Below are 15840 nucleotides of genomic sequence, written 5' to 3'. Positions count from 1 at the left end.
AAAATACATCAATAAGCTGTAATCGTTGACACATGCTCCGTACGGACATAATTTTAACAATAATTAGAACACTAATACTTTCTGTCATTAGTGATACGTTACTTATTTGGAATAAACTAAAATGGTCGCGAAAAAAGTTTAGGAACCTCTAGTCGATTTGCGCTTATGTGTATCACCCTAGTATATCTATAATGATTTTTACAATCAAATTCGATTACTTTATTGTGGTATCCGTAGTCTTTGACTCTAACCTAACTTAAACTAACCTAAAGTCTTCTCGGAGAAGCACTATGACCAGTATATCTATAATATACTTGGTATAATATAGTATACTTTATAAGTCCTATATATGGATATAACCTATATATATTTATAAATGATCAGATGTCATATCCTACCTGTATAGCTTTAAAAAAGTGAAACAAGCAATGACAAAGGGCCCACAAGAAAATATCAATAGCATGAGAAAATAAAACACATTTTATTATAATACTGTTAAAACATGAATATAGTTATATAGGTAGGCACTGTAACTTGTATGGGTATGTACTGCAGCTGCGTACACATTTTATAATATATATTGTAAAGTTTATAACGCAGACGAATATAGTGTATCTAACTCCAACCAGGTCGACAGGTCGTAAATTATTCAATAATAAAACATTTTAATACGCCCGTTGATTTCCATATCAATTTTCATTCTTTTTAAGGGGTCCAATGATTTTCAAATAAAAAATAAGGCAAAAGCGTCTTCTATTATGGACGTTATTTGACTCCGTCTTTTAATTTTTTTCTAATTAACGTTTTTTGGAAATAATTATGATAAGTTTCTAGTTTGCGCTGCGTTTATTTATGATGAAATTTTCAAAGTTATTGAAACATTCTCAACGAATAATGTCGTGGTAATATAAATGTTGATACATAGGTATTAAAAAAACGAATTAAAGCATAGTAAAAAGTAAAAATATATAGGCTTTAATCTATTTATTATATCACATCGTACTTTTATTGGCTATGCATTGTAAAAGTAGAAATACATTAAATAATTTGGTCCTAACAATAAGATAGACAATATATCATAAAAGGTGTTTTGTTGGATGATAATATTTATGTTATCATTTTAATTTATTGACTATTTCGAAGACAATTCGTCTTCTGAAAACATAAATACTTATGGGTATTTTAAAATATAGGTTTTTTTTTCATATGCAACTATAATTAAAATAAATGATAAATAAATCAAATGGTATAGGTATGCAAAAACATTGCTTACGTTGAGTTTCGAGCACCATGAAACATATTTCTGTATCACAATTTCCATGTTTTAATGATTACTGAACAGAATGGAAATGCATAAAACGTCATATGTGTAGCATATTTAAATACTATAATATGTCTATATCGTGCATATTGTATAGGAATACAATGTGTCTCTCGAGACTTAACTAAGAAGCTATACGAGTGAGAGTTATTAAACATTTCTATGAAAAATATGGTTCGCACGGTCTTCGCACTGACAGGAGACTAGGTATTATAATTTAATAAATGTATACAACCTGCTGAGTCTCCGTCTGATGTAAGAGTTTGGTCAGTGAGGGATGGGACTGTGGCCCGTAGGGGGCTAAAGTGTGATGTATGCGATCGCGATGTAATAATATTTTATGAAGTGCGTGGTTTGCATAGGTGTTTTTATATTATATAGATATAGACTGATATATAATATCCAAGTATATATATATATATATAATAAACATTATAAACTTCCTCCTAACTGAGTTTAAATACGGTGAACAGATACAGCAGCCGTGGCTGGCTTCGTGCCATCATATTATTATTATCCTAACAACGCGAGGTAAAAATCGCAACGGACAGGTCCTTCGCCGCAGCCGCATCCTTTCACTTTGTTCGCGCCGCCGACGCTGAAGACCCACCATTGACCCCCTCGTTTACTACTACTATACAGCCTATAGCCTACAGGTATTGCATTTAACATTAGATACGTAGTATATTGTAATATTATATAGGTAATAGGTACTCTACTGATTGTACTACAGTTCTGCACTTCTACTATTGACATGATGAATATGTCGATATATATATCTATTGAGTACAATATAAACAAAAAAAAATAATATATTGATAACATTATAAATAGAAACAGTAAATATTACACCCACACGAATGCACGATGTTTCGATCTATTCGTAAGTAAAGTTTATTCCGAATGATGGATAAACGATGGCGCGTATTACCCAATAGTCACTTTTCATAAAATATATTACGCTCACTATAGCTACTACACAACGACCCACATTAGGTAGTATCCATATATTATAAGAAAATATCACAACCCAATACGAGTTTAAAGATAAAATATTATGCTTACTATGTCAATTTGTATACAGTATAAATGTATATTATTCTGTCGAAGGAATGTCATAATAAAGAAACAATAAAGATATGAATCAATAGTACATGTCTTACTTAGATTAATTGAAAGGAGAGAGGGTGAGTCAATAACATTTTTATTTAAAATAAACAACTAGTGTATTAAAATGTTTAATTTTGAATTGACTATTGAGCGGATATCAGGTGTGTTATATGTCAGATTTAGCCGGTTTAGGACAGAGTAAACATTTGATAATGTTTGATTGCGAATTAAATTACAATACTGCTGGTATAATTATTATTTTTATGAAGTTTTCTTGGGTTTGGAGAAACAGAAATTACACAGGACAAACAACGATGAAACGTATAAATCCGTCCACTATATAGATGAATTTTAATTTTTTTTTTAAAAACAGCATTCTTTAGAGTTTTAGGAAAGCTAAGTATAATATGTATTACTCAATGCTACATAAATGAATTTTACACAATTATACTTGTATCCTTGGCATTGAATACATAGAATAATAATGCATATAATAGTAGTATAATGATACTGATATGGGGAACCAAGATTTTCAATGATACGTATCGGTTCAAATCAAGTGTTCAAAAAGTTACATGCCGTGCGATAAAGTATAATACCAGAAAAAAGTACCGACCCACATTGGACTCGGACTTAGATACCTACCAGTCGGTATGAATAAATACTTATAGAATTTTTCTTTTTAAAAATCATAAACGTGTCCGCAGAAATTCTGATGTTGATTAGATATGTACTAAGTATTTGCAAAATGTCACAGGTATGGTGACGTGGGTTTATTGGCTGGTCAGTGGTCATTATTCGTCGAGTTACCGTTGGTGACTGTTTGGCCGCCATACTATTATTATAATAATATACCACTGCACATAGAACTGCAGGACAAAAACCGTTCTACGTGTCTGGTATTTGACATACGTAACGATTACTTATAGAGAACCGAACTCAACATAATCCGTCTTGAATGCTGCACAGCCGGTCTGGACGTTGCAGATCGTCAATGTTGTGTAGTTATCCGTCAGCCAGCCCACACCCGAGCAGCTAGTTATCTGTTCCACGTTTCCGGTACCGCGGGCATTTTCCTTTTCAGTTTTCTTTTGACAAGTGCTATTATAATGACTGTTTACCAGATGACTTGGGATTTTTGTTGCGGCACAAGTCGGTTTCCTAGATTCCAGCTGCAGAAGACGGGATGAACACTACATAGTTAGCCTTTTATAATGTAGATGCACTGATGCAATGCTTTAACATTGTTCTTCCTGTTAATTCTATATGCTCCAACAACAACATTGGTGTCTCTTAGTAATTCTAAAATGCCGTGATTCGTACAATTTTAATATTAGATTCAATTTACCTATTATCAAACTTAGATGTAATAACATTATCTAATGCATCTCAAAGGATTTTATTGATATTTCAATTTTTAAGTGAGTTATAGTTATGTAAAATATGAAAACTTTAAAATGCTCGTACTTCAACTAGGTTAGAGCCACAATAATGATTTATTAATGTATTTATACTGTATATCCATTTATTCTATTGAAAACGATGAAATAAACGACGATATTATGGATTTTTCATTTTGTACCCTGCTATCATCTGAACGACTAGTAGAAAAATTAATGGAATAGAAAACGTATTGATATATAATTGTTCAATAATAGTGTATTATAACACAAAAATCGAAAGTCTTATAGGTTGCGAATGTAAAAAAATTGTGTAGAAGTCGTGTGAGTAAGTTACGTTAATAATCCACACGAAAATTATTATTACTTAATATTATATTATATTGTTCTATATCTCAAAGAATAGTAAGACTAGTGGTTCTCAACTTTCACATTCTCTTTTTCGTAAAAAATATACTTATCATTTATCAAATATAATAATACACTGACTAATAATAATTATAAAAAAAAAGTAATTTAGGTTATTAATCACGCTCAATATATTATTTATATTTTACAGCAGTTCTGAGGTACTGGATTAGTATATACACATATATATTTATATTAAGTCATTATTTTTTATTATATATAGGTATTACCTACATATAACTGGTATCACAACAACAGACGGGTTGTTCCGTAAAATATTCGTACACTTGTTTTGTGATAATTGGCAGTAAAGTGACAAACAAGCAAAGTTAGGGATAATAAGGTTTATTAATTTCTACAAAATTACATGACATAACATATGTTTAATAAAATAACATAGCTACCTCGTTTCATTAAAAAAAATACAAACAATTACTCGAAACATTGGAAAAATAGCCTCAATCATAACAAAATTCGTTTGAATATAGCTACATCAATATTTAAAAAAAATAATATGTATCGTGTTATAGTGAATGTAAGATAATTGCATGAATGCATGAATTTAATATACAATATTAATATCGTGTATAAATGTGTATGATATCAAGATAACTAATACATATATAGATGGATATAATAAATTTAAGATATGGTATGTAAAATGAATTACAATCATAATAAATATATAGCTTTTAGAATGTGTAATGTATATATAGGTATTAGGTATATATATATATTATAACTATTGAATTATTCGATTTATTTTTATGCGAAGCCATCATCCGGGGTTAGTCGCAGAGAAAAATGAAAAAAAAATTGATTTTGAAATATATAAAATTTCTACAACCTACATAGGTTATTACATAGTAGGCACATATAAATAATATTTGCATTTTGCTGTTATTGCTATTGTTGTAGCAAATCAACGTTTCAAATGGTCAACTATAGATTATTGTTATATTGTAGATTTTTAATGTGCAAACCACAAACTGAGATTTAATTCCGTTTTAATACAAATTTCTATTTTTTGACTTGAAAATAAACGAATCAATCATTCGACCTAATCAACAGTCAAAAACACATTTCAAAAAAGTGACTACGATTTTCTCATCAACTCGCACACCTGAATTATAACTATGTTCAAAGAAATGGCTAGTAACGACTGCAATTTTATTTCAACGAAATATTCGTGTAACAACTATTCTGACCTGCAGATTTATATAAATATATATATGTATATATATACACATTAAGACTTTCACATTACCTACATTTTATCCAAATAGCACGCCTTTTGTCATTTGTCGTTAAAAGAAAGACAAATGTCACGACCATTGATAATAGCATAATAATACGCGGAAGTTTACGTACAATGGTCCACTGTGTATTATACAACCGTAAGGGTATTAGTTATTACACTTATAATAATAATATATTGTATTCCAAAGTTCTCAACAATTTTAAATTACTCGATTTTTACTCAACACACTTAGGAAATAAATAATAATATAGAAATAAACACATGTATATATAATATAATATAATTTGTGACACGGACGTGATTCATATTCGAGTATATTAAAATGCACGAAATGCTTGACTAAAGAAATTGTTTAATACAAGTAATATATTATACTAAGGTATATTATATAGTATATGCGTAGGTACGTAGAATTTGTTACTCTATATATTGCGTTCGGTTCGTGCAACTCGACGGATTAACGATTCAAACGATTTGAACGATATTTATTTAAATATTTTGAATGTAAAATTATATTGGGAAAATAAAAATAAACTACTATAATATTATGTACACTTTGTATGTTATTATGTTCTCTTGACGCACGACGATAAAGTATACCATAATAATAATATAAATCTATACAACCCATCATACGTGATTGGGAAAAATTCAAATCTTTGCACACGTTCTTACAAATAAATATGCTCGAGTGGACCATCCAATATACTTCACACATATATATACGTACTGTGTAGTATGTATGTTTTAATATTATTAAATATTCTGTCGTGACTTCGCACACAACCTATATAAATTAAATATTTTTCGGAACAGGTTTATTGCATATAGCTTGGTATACGATGCGATGTGTTATACACGCCGAAAAATGATAGACATTGAGTTGTATTTCATAAAATAATAATATTAAAGTGCCAATCGATCGATTTTCGTGCTTGGCTTGTATTTGTATCGGTATGTATATGTGGTACTAATAATAATTCGTTTGGGCGGTCCAACGGTCATCGTCTCTTATAACTTCCAACGATAAATCCACACACACAGTCTACAATTAATACACCATACTTTCTATATAGGTGTACGTATTATACCTTTATATCGTTGTGACTTTCCATCATTGTATTTATTATACTGTCGCACACTGATATCTCGGTCTTGACTTTCATAAACATTCGAATTAATAACGACCAGATTACAGATTTCCAAACGTGTAAATACAATAATGAGTATACTTCGTAACAAAGGTGGCTTTTACTGCAGTGTACATAATAAACAGTAATTATTAGTGTGAGCCGCTGTCTTTTCAAGACACGGAAGGCCGATGATTACTGCGTCGGTTCGACCGACTTATTCCTTTCCCCCTAGGTCCACGGACTAACTTATAAAATACAATGTATATAATATATACAGTGGTCGAATTGGAACATAATAATATCACTTTAAAAATAAAATAAAAAATATAAATACAATATTCTTGACACGGTGCACTCGTCCGCGATCGTAACATCCACTGACCCGTGAATAATAACTTCAAACTGAACTCCTATTATTATAAGTCGCACACGGATTTCGGGCGTTTAAAAATATCGACTTGGCCTTGTTGATAATTTGTTTTTATTTTTATGTACACATGCGTGGCAAAACGAAAAGTCGAGGACTACACTAATACCGGTTACCGGTATACTACATACTTAAATATATGCGCTAATAATCCAACGTTATCTACCTATTTATGTTATATTATTATTTTATGGGAACTATGAAAATACACACACACACTAACTGCAGGCCTCGGTTACAATTGAATAGGGAAAAGTATATGCATCATAATGTGTTCTTATTACATTTATATGTATACAATATACATATAATAGTACAATACTGAAATATATATATATATATATATATATATATATATATACCCTGGACGGCTGGACCCACTGGTATACAAAATATAATAAGTGTGCCACTAGGCTATAATATAGAAAAGTCTACGAACCACGTGTTGTGTAGTTGTTGAACGTATATATATAGGTACAGTCGTACAGACATTCAAATACATTGTACCTATATAAGTACTCCAGGCGCCTATATATTATATGTATATGCTAATGGACGTGGTCTTCTTTTTCGAAGGTATGGAAAATGTCAAGAAATGGTTTGTGCAACGTATATCGTACGCTAAACCACGGTGTAAATAGAAGCGTATATGAGAGCACGAGTGTGTGTGTGCATGTGTATTTTAGGCCAATTAGTGGCTAACGATTAACCTGAAAAGAAAAATAGCAGAAAAATAATGTGTTGGGCTGCCGACAAAACTGCCGTTTGCAGTGTTATGATAATGATAATATAGTAGTGAAAGCAGCAAAATGATAAACGACTATGCGCTGCACAGTGCACAGTGACAAAACGGTATACCTATATACACGTGGCACATTCCTCCGAGAGATTATAATACATACATAATGTTATAGGTACGTTCGCGTTTGATGATCGCCCCGCCCGCCTACAGTCGACAATATAATATAATACCAAAATAATAATAATATAACAATATATAGGTATTTATGCGTGATTACTAGTGATGCTGTAGCAGAATCCCTTGCACCGTTATCGTCGTATGTCCTAACTATACATATAATATTATTATAGTACGCACAGAAGAATCGCTCTACCGCAGAAAGGTCACTGACGACGACGACGACGACGACGGAGCATTAAAGTCTCCAGACGATGACGGACTGCAAGACGCGACGTGATAGATGACGAGGTATACAACACTGCAGTATTTACACACATATATAGGTGCGCGTTTTACACATATACACTATAGCTGGCGATATATTATGTACGACGTGTTCGTGTGTAGATATGCGTTTTGTGTTTGTACTTATGGTGTATACACCGTGTAATTAACCACGCGAGCACCATTTTACACGTTATAGGAGCCCTCCGTGTATTGTATAATATAACCTCTTCGCGATTCCACTCAACAGCTCGTAAATAATATCGTTCGTTATAAATATAATCATACAATATCATCTATGCACCTATACTAAATCTTACAATAATAATAACATAATCGTAGTAGTGTAGCTATACGATGTACACATGGTGGTATTCTTGGCCGACTTCAGGTAGCCGCTGGTCAAAACAGTTATTTAAAATCATCAGTCATGGGTGCGTTCCGCGTCGTAATATCGCGTACCTATATATGTACACGATACGTATATATATTGTAGACGGCAGTAGCGGTCGATGTCCGTATGGTCTGCGTGTAATATATACATATATTATATAACATATAAACGATATATGTAATATAATGTTATATGCGCGTACGTACATGTGATATAATGGTATCGTCTCTACCACTGCGGGCGTCGTCGTGTCGATACACATATTAAAATATAATAATACGTGTTATACCGTAGGGATATTATCTGCAGAGCATGTAGGGCCGAAGACGCTCGCCGATAGCCAGCTGTATCTAGATTTACGAATAACGCGCCAAGGCGGCCCCCCGCGGGCTTGGTTCCAAAATTTTACGATACCGGTAAAACGTAACGTACCGTGCCGTGCCTAACGCGAATGGCGAAACGCATGCCTACACAGATACGACTGTAACGTTTTGAACTTGTACTGTATAAAAAGTCAAGTCGAGTCGTAAGTAAACACAATGTTGCGCATCGGTGTTTAATTTTTTCTGCGTATATAGGCACCTATTATAAATATATACTTACAATCGTGTGTGTATAAGTTCGTACAATAATATAGTTAATATAATAATACACAATATAAACGTTGACCTCATTGCTTTTATATATTATAACTTATAAGACGGCCATCGCTGACTTTGGGTCTATACGAGTATACATATGTACACACGTACGTTATAATAATATCTGACGGCCTGTGGTTACGGTAACTAATAAATAACATGGTGCACACATCACACACACGCAGACCTATCATATCAAAACAATTTACTCGATACATATTACGAACTCTCGACCACGATCACAATGATAGACACGCGCACACATACGCACACAAACAATTCACTGGCCAATTTAGCCCCATCCCGCAATTTGCCACCGCGGCCAATGTATAGGTACTCTGCTATTATACCTATAGGTGGGACTACGCGTTCAGCAATTCAATGTGTCCGAAAGCATTAAAATTGTATAACTGTCAGGTACTCACCAGAGTGTATAATAATAATAATAATAATATGCAATTTTTACAACGAGCTAAAAAACGAGTTCCAATCAATATACCTATCGTTTGTGATTAACATTCTATCGTGTTGTAAACCACACCACCATATCAATTGTAAAATGGCATTGCAATAGCGTTGGTACTTTGATAATGTGAAGAAAAAAAATTGAATATTTCAAACAAATGCAACACAATTCAACCATTAATTTTACAAAACAATGCACCACCGGTCAAACCTCAAGTTCCGTGTTTCGACAGGCGCAACAGAGCTCTCAACTATACGTTATAATAATAATATTGTATAATATTCATCGTATACAGGTGCAGTGTTTTCATTTTTTTTTTGTGTACCTTCTAAAACGTACAGTGAACTTTGTGTACACACGATTTCGGGGATTTTGTTATTCACAAATAATTGTAGGTATATTCGGCGCTATATTAAAGTTTTTAATTTAATTTTCGAAGTGTACGTATATCCAATCCAAAATGAAATGTTTGATAATGCGAATTAACGATTTCGTGAACACTGACGGCAATATTAACATTTGACCTTGATGCTGTGTAGCCGCAATCACGTAGTCATTATAATATTTTACAGATAGATACGCATGTATACAACATGTATTATATCAAAAGTATGATATTTTCATTATTTCGTATTATATTGATGTTACCTGGACACTGTGGAGATCTTCTCCTCTGGCCTGACCCCGTTGGTCTTCGCCGCGTTCCTGGCGATTCCATCTGCAACAATAATATACAACCATTACTATAATGCAAATTGTATTTTTGCTTAAAATGTTGTTTCATGTTTTGAAAGTTTCAGAAGATGTGTGTCTATATGCACGATAATCATACCCAGAATAATACACTCGGAAAATTCTCCATTTTTAATATATTATTTTAATTATAGTATTATTAATTGTTATATTATAATTACATAAACCTCCGTCAAAAATAAAATAAGTTCTGTGGCATAGATAAACGGTGACGACGAGTCACCGATAATAGTATAATTGTTATATAGGTACGTGGATAAAATAATATTAACTATATATTATGCTTTTAATTATTATTATTATATAGAAAGCGCATGTGGCGGGTTCGTCGAAAGAGAATAGTTTTGGCGCATAATTCGTGGGAACGTCCGGGACAAATATCACGGCACGAAGAAAAGATGAGGAGGAAAAAAAAATCTGCAAAATGAAAAAACAATAGGAATACCAAAAGTGCAACACACACGCTTGGGTTTTGCATTTCTCTGGGGCCGGAGATGGGCGTCACTGTTTCATGGAGAAACAATGCGGTGGTGGTCCGTCGGTCGTAATCAAGACTATATTATATTGTATGTATATGATAATAGAGATATTTACACAAAAACAATTACAAACGTTTACAAACGTTAACTCGCACATAAATGTACCTATATGTTATATTGTAATATATGTACAGTGTATACACACGTAGGCATAAGTTATAGGCATGACGTCGGACTGGTATAAGTAGGCATAAAGATAATGCAATATCTATAAGTGCAAATGTTTTTCATAAATACATTATGTTATGGATAAATTACAAAGTCACATAAACTAAGCAATTTTAAGAGGGAAGATAAAAGATGTTAGCGGATGGTACCTTTAAACAATTTTTAAGAATCCAAACAAAACTTGACGTTTGATGAGTATTAATAGTTTTATGACTCCAATTTTATTTTATTAAAATTATTCATTCAAAATTTAAAAAAAAATCAACACAATTTTGATATTTTGTTGTTATTAAAATATATTTTTTTAATAATATTATTGTTTATTAATCATAATTATTGCATGATCACATTATATTTATAAACTAAATTCGGATAGGTAATTAACTATGTATGTAATTTCGATTGCTGCTCTATTTTATATATTTATACATATTTTCTCATAAACATGAGCGCTCGGCGAGTCAGAGATTTTTTTTGTGTACACTTTATATATACCAAAAGTCGTACATAATATTATACTACTCAAAGCACTTGCTGGATAAAATGTGAGACGCAATTCAAATTCAGTCAAGTAATATAATCGATACTAATGAAATGAAGTATAAGGTTCTATAGGTCCTACACATCTTCAACGACGATTATTGTAAAAGTTTCGAGTGAAATCCTTACGTCAAAAGTTCGGTAAAATTTAATTTTCTATAATATTTAATTTACTGAAATAATGTAGTATAATAGTTGTAGGCTAGTCTCGCGCTCAGAAATGTTTCAAAAGCGATCAAAAGTAAAAGCGGTGCTCCAGTTAAATATTATAAACTATACCAACTCTTGCGGCGGGCTGCGTGACGCTATATAACACTGATACATTACAAAGACTTGTATGCAGTAATATACAGGGTAATCATTTTAACCATAAACGCTAATTACCTCGAAACATGTTCATTAATTAAAAAAAAATAATACTTTGATTGTTTATGAGCTTTTTTCAACAATTACAATAATGTATAATTTGTTTGTATCCTTATCATTTTAAAAATTGTTTTGCTTTTAAACAGTATGCATTTTAAGTTTCATACTTTTGAGTGGAATAGTATAAAAAAAAAATGGTAAAAAATACAAGAATACAAAACACGAAAAATTTACATTTGGGTAATTGGGTACTAAAAAATACGCGATAACGAGTGGTTACTATCAAAAGAATCACCCGATATATAAATATGTATGTACCTACGTTAGTATACAATATAATATAATAATATTGTTATGGTAACTTATATGTTATATCGTGTGCACGACGACGATTTAACATGCAGATGTTTATGAGTCAAAGTTTACATAATAGTATAATACCATAGGTACTCGCTGCAGTTATTGATTAGCAGAACCCGATAAGTCTTGAGCTCGTGTCCGAGTAAATCTCCTGATCACAAATATCAATAATAATATTTTTAAGAATAATCAATAGAAAAGGCAATGCTTGTTGCACATATAAACTGTAGTGATATGATTTTTATAATACGTCATTGACTATACATCGCATGTTAAATATTATAGTCGATAAGATGGGTATTATAACATAAAAAAAGAAAAACCTTTGCAGAGAGACGAATGGAACGAGTATCGCGCGTGTATAGAAAACGAACAAGACAGTGGAAAAATTAAAAAAAGGAAAAATAATAAAACAAAAATGAATTAAAATATGATCCTTAGGTCTATTTTTATTTGTCCTTGTCTTTGGCGCAAACGAATCGTTATTTAACTGTCGCAGTTTTTTCTATTCGACGTATAATTATTATACACGTCCTATTCCTACATAATATCGACAAGTTATACGACGTCGAACGTATCTGCGACGGAGGAATGTCGATCGATCTGTCACGGTGTTACTTGGAACTATGTATATATATTATGTATTATGTATTATGTAAAATTGGAAGAGGTAGGTACATCGATCGCTTCCGGTATACGCGTACACAAAGGATATTGCCTCGCAATCGACACGAAACGATATTATAATAATATAACATCGGAGCGTCGCGTTTTTTTTTCGGTTTCCGACGACACAGCGCTCGCGCGCGGCTCTCACCGATTTCAGATCTCGGACCGCGACTTCAAACAGTGTGTATGTGTATGTGTGAAAGAGTGAATTATAGATGGGTGTTCGTGATTCGTTTTTATCGCGTACGCAACTACGACGACGATGATAATATAATATAATAATATTATTATACGACGTACCTACGCATCATTGTCGTTGTGCACTTTTTTCGCGATGTTTGATTCATACAGCGTTATTAGATTTTTCCCATAGAGTACGCGGGCACTCATAAATTATTCGCTGTATGAAAAAAAAAAAAATTATACGATTCTTTCGACTCGCCTTTAAATACCTGCAATAATCTGAGCGACAAAAAAAAAAAAAATACAAAAAAAAAATAAATATTTCGACGAGTCTTAGTGTTGATCATCTACGGGCGACCATCGGGATTAATAGCTATATAATATCAGTATGGCTGATGATAATCGAAATCTTTGAAGGAAAAAAACCGTCGATTCGCAACATGGGAATTAAGCTTTCCGTTGTGTTTGAAACCGAGATGACGAAGACGTTTGATATCGCGCGAAGATCGGCAAATTCAAACAATAAGCGTTCATCGGTCGTCGGTAAACGCACCGCAAACGTAATGTATAAGTACGCATTTTGTAATACAACCGCATATCATTCTACGGAGAAAATTGTAAAAAAAAAAATTAAATAAAACTCACAGAATAATACAAAACATATTTATTTTTTCAACGACCATAATATTATTATTCTTCGTATAATTTAAACGCGATGTTCTCGAAGACATCAATATTATTCATTCAACATACAGTTATCTTGTGAACAATAATGTAATCGGAAATACCGTTCTTAAATGAATAAAAAAGTTGAACAAGAAATTATATAGACATTTTATACGACAACGACATAATATAACACGTACCTATGTATTATAATTATCTCGTTATTTTCCGTTAAACGGTAAAAAAATATGCGATTTTATAAACTTAAGAGTTTTGTGTCACTTGTATATACAGATAGATACGGGTTACTCGAGTTCAGCTTCTTTGCTGTGGATTATTATAATGATATATTATAGTAGACGAATGACGTCCAAAATCTAACGAACGGAATTTTTTATAATTATTATCGTAATAGGTAGGTATGAATACGTATAAGACGGGTGTCCAGTACCTTGTAATCTGTCCAAAATCACCTAGGGCTGACGTTAATATGTAAATTCGAGAATACATATTATATTTTAGTGTAATATAATATACATAGGAGCGGACAATATTAATGCGAACACATATTAGCGAACCTTTGAAATCGTCGTTAAATTACGTATGCAAACATAAATACGATGATTACTGCAAACTATTGACTACTTGTTAGTCATTACGAATTATACACATATGTATTATATGTATATCATTTTGAACGTAACGGAATTTTAGTATTGTATATTATTATTTATTTGAGTACGAAAACACGCGAGCTTACGTATTATTATGTATAGTCTTTATAGATGTTATTAAAATTACGGTAAACCGCTGTTTGGCCAATTCGGTTGCAACTAAATATTATAATAATAATATGTAAGTACGAAAAACAGTCTTAATAAGTAACGCGGTAGTAATAATTTGTACTTAATAATAATGCGTATGCATAATGCATGATCAATATTAAATCAGCTTCGTTGATTTTTTACTGGCGATTTTTATGATTTCGCATATCTTAAGATATCACCGCCGTATTGTATACATACAATATTGCATTGTACATAAGTATACTTTTATTTCAGATAATCCCGTTCGGACTGTTCGGAGACATTAAAAACGACGTCCACATCTCTGTTCAGAAAAACACGAACAATGATAAATAACAGACCGCATTGAATTATAATGTCTCGGACGCATTTAAAAACAATATTATATAGTGTGTGTGTGCACAACTTTTCATATCGAAACTTTCTTAAACGTCCACAGTTCACGCTATTATAAACAACGTTACCTATTACATTAAATAACCTATCAACGATGTCACATTGTTATAATATTATAGAAAATATACTGCTGCGGTAGTACGTAATGCATATTCATCCAATACATCGATGGTAGATATTATAGAATATACTAGTTTTATTAAAAAAAAATAAAAATCTCTGGACTGAAATATTGTTATTCACCGGCACAACACAATCGATGACAAAAAATATGATATAATTTAATATATTAACTAGACTATGCCTATACATATGGCGTATATAAGATATATGTATTATATATATAAGATGTAACGCGAGTGTATATTGGCGTGACACCAACATAACGTTTGAAAATCACGTTCTTCTATTGCCACGCGAGCGTGATCTTCTATAATCTATATTATAATATTCAAAAATAGTATATCGACATGTCACCGCGACGCGGTTTTTGTTTTTTAATTTTTTAATATTATATTTTTAGCGATTTCTGTAAATGCGTTATTCGAACTTTTCGCAAAGCGATTTTGAATAAAAAATTATAACGAACCCTAAAGTCTCTAACACACTTATTTAGTCATTTTTAGCCAGGCCTGTCAGGCGCACAC

At 31.9% G+C, this 15840-nt stretch overlaps 1 protein-coding gene across 2 annotated transcripts in view; it reads right to left on the bottom strand.

Moving 5' to 3' along the window:
* LOC114130030 (calpain-1 catalytic subunit-like) overlaps positions 1 to 15840 on the bottom strand; it is an 84156-nt gene that overhangs the window by 29703 nt on the left and 38613 nt on the right. For both annotated transcript variants that reach the window (XR_007604152.1, XM_050201061.1), the window contains exon 3: positions 10396 to 10465. Coding sequence is in view for 1 of the 2 variants with exons in the window: in XM_050201061.1 (XP_050057018.1) it covers positions 10396 to 10465 (70 nt within the window). In the remaining variant the exon portion in view is untranslated. The remainder of the gene's footprint in view (positions 1 to 10395; positions 10466 to 15840) is intronic.

The sequence above is a fragment of the Aphis gossypii genome, chromosome 2, assembly GCF_020184175.1.
Source record: "Aphis gossypii isolate Hap1 chromosome 2, ASM2018417v2, whole genome shotgun sequence".
Classification (NCBI taxonomy): domain Eukaryota; kingdom Metazoa; phylum Arthropoda; class Insecta; order Hemiptera; family Aphididae; genus Aphis; species Aphis gossypii.
The sequence above is the reverse complement of the archived record's forward strand: the minus strand, read 5'-3'. Positions and strand labels throughout refer to the sequence as shown.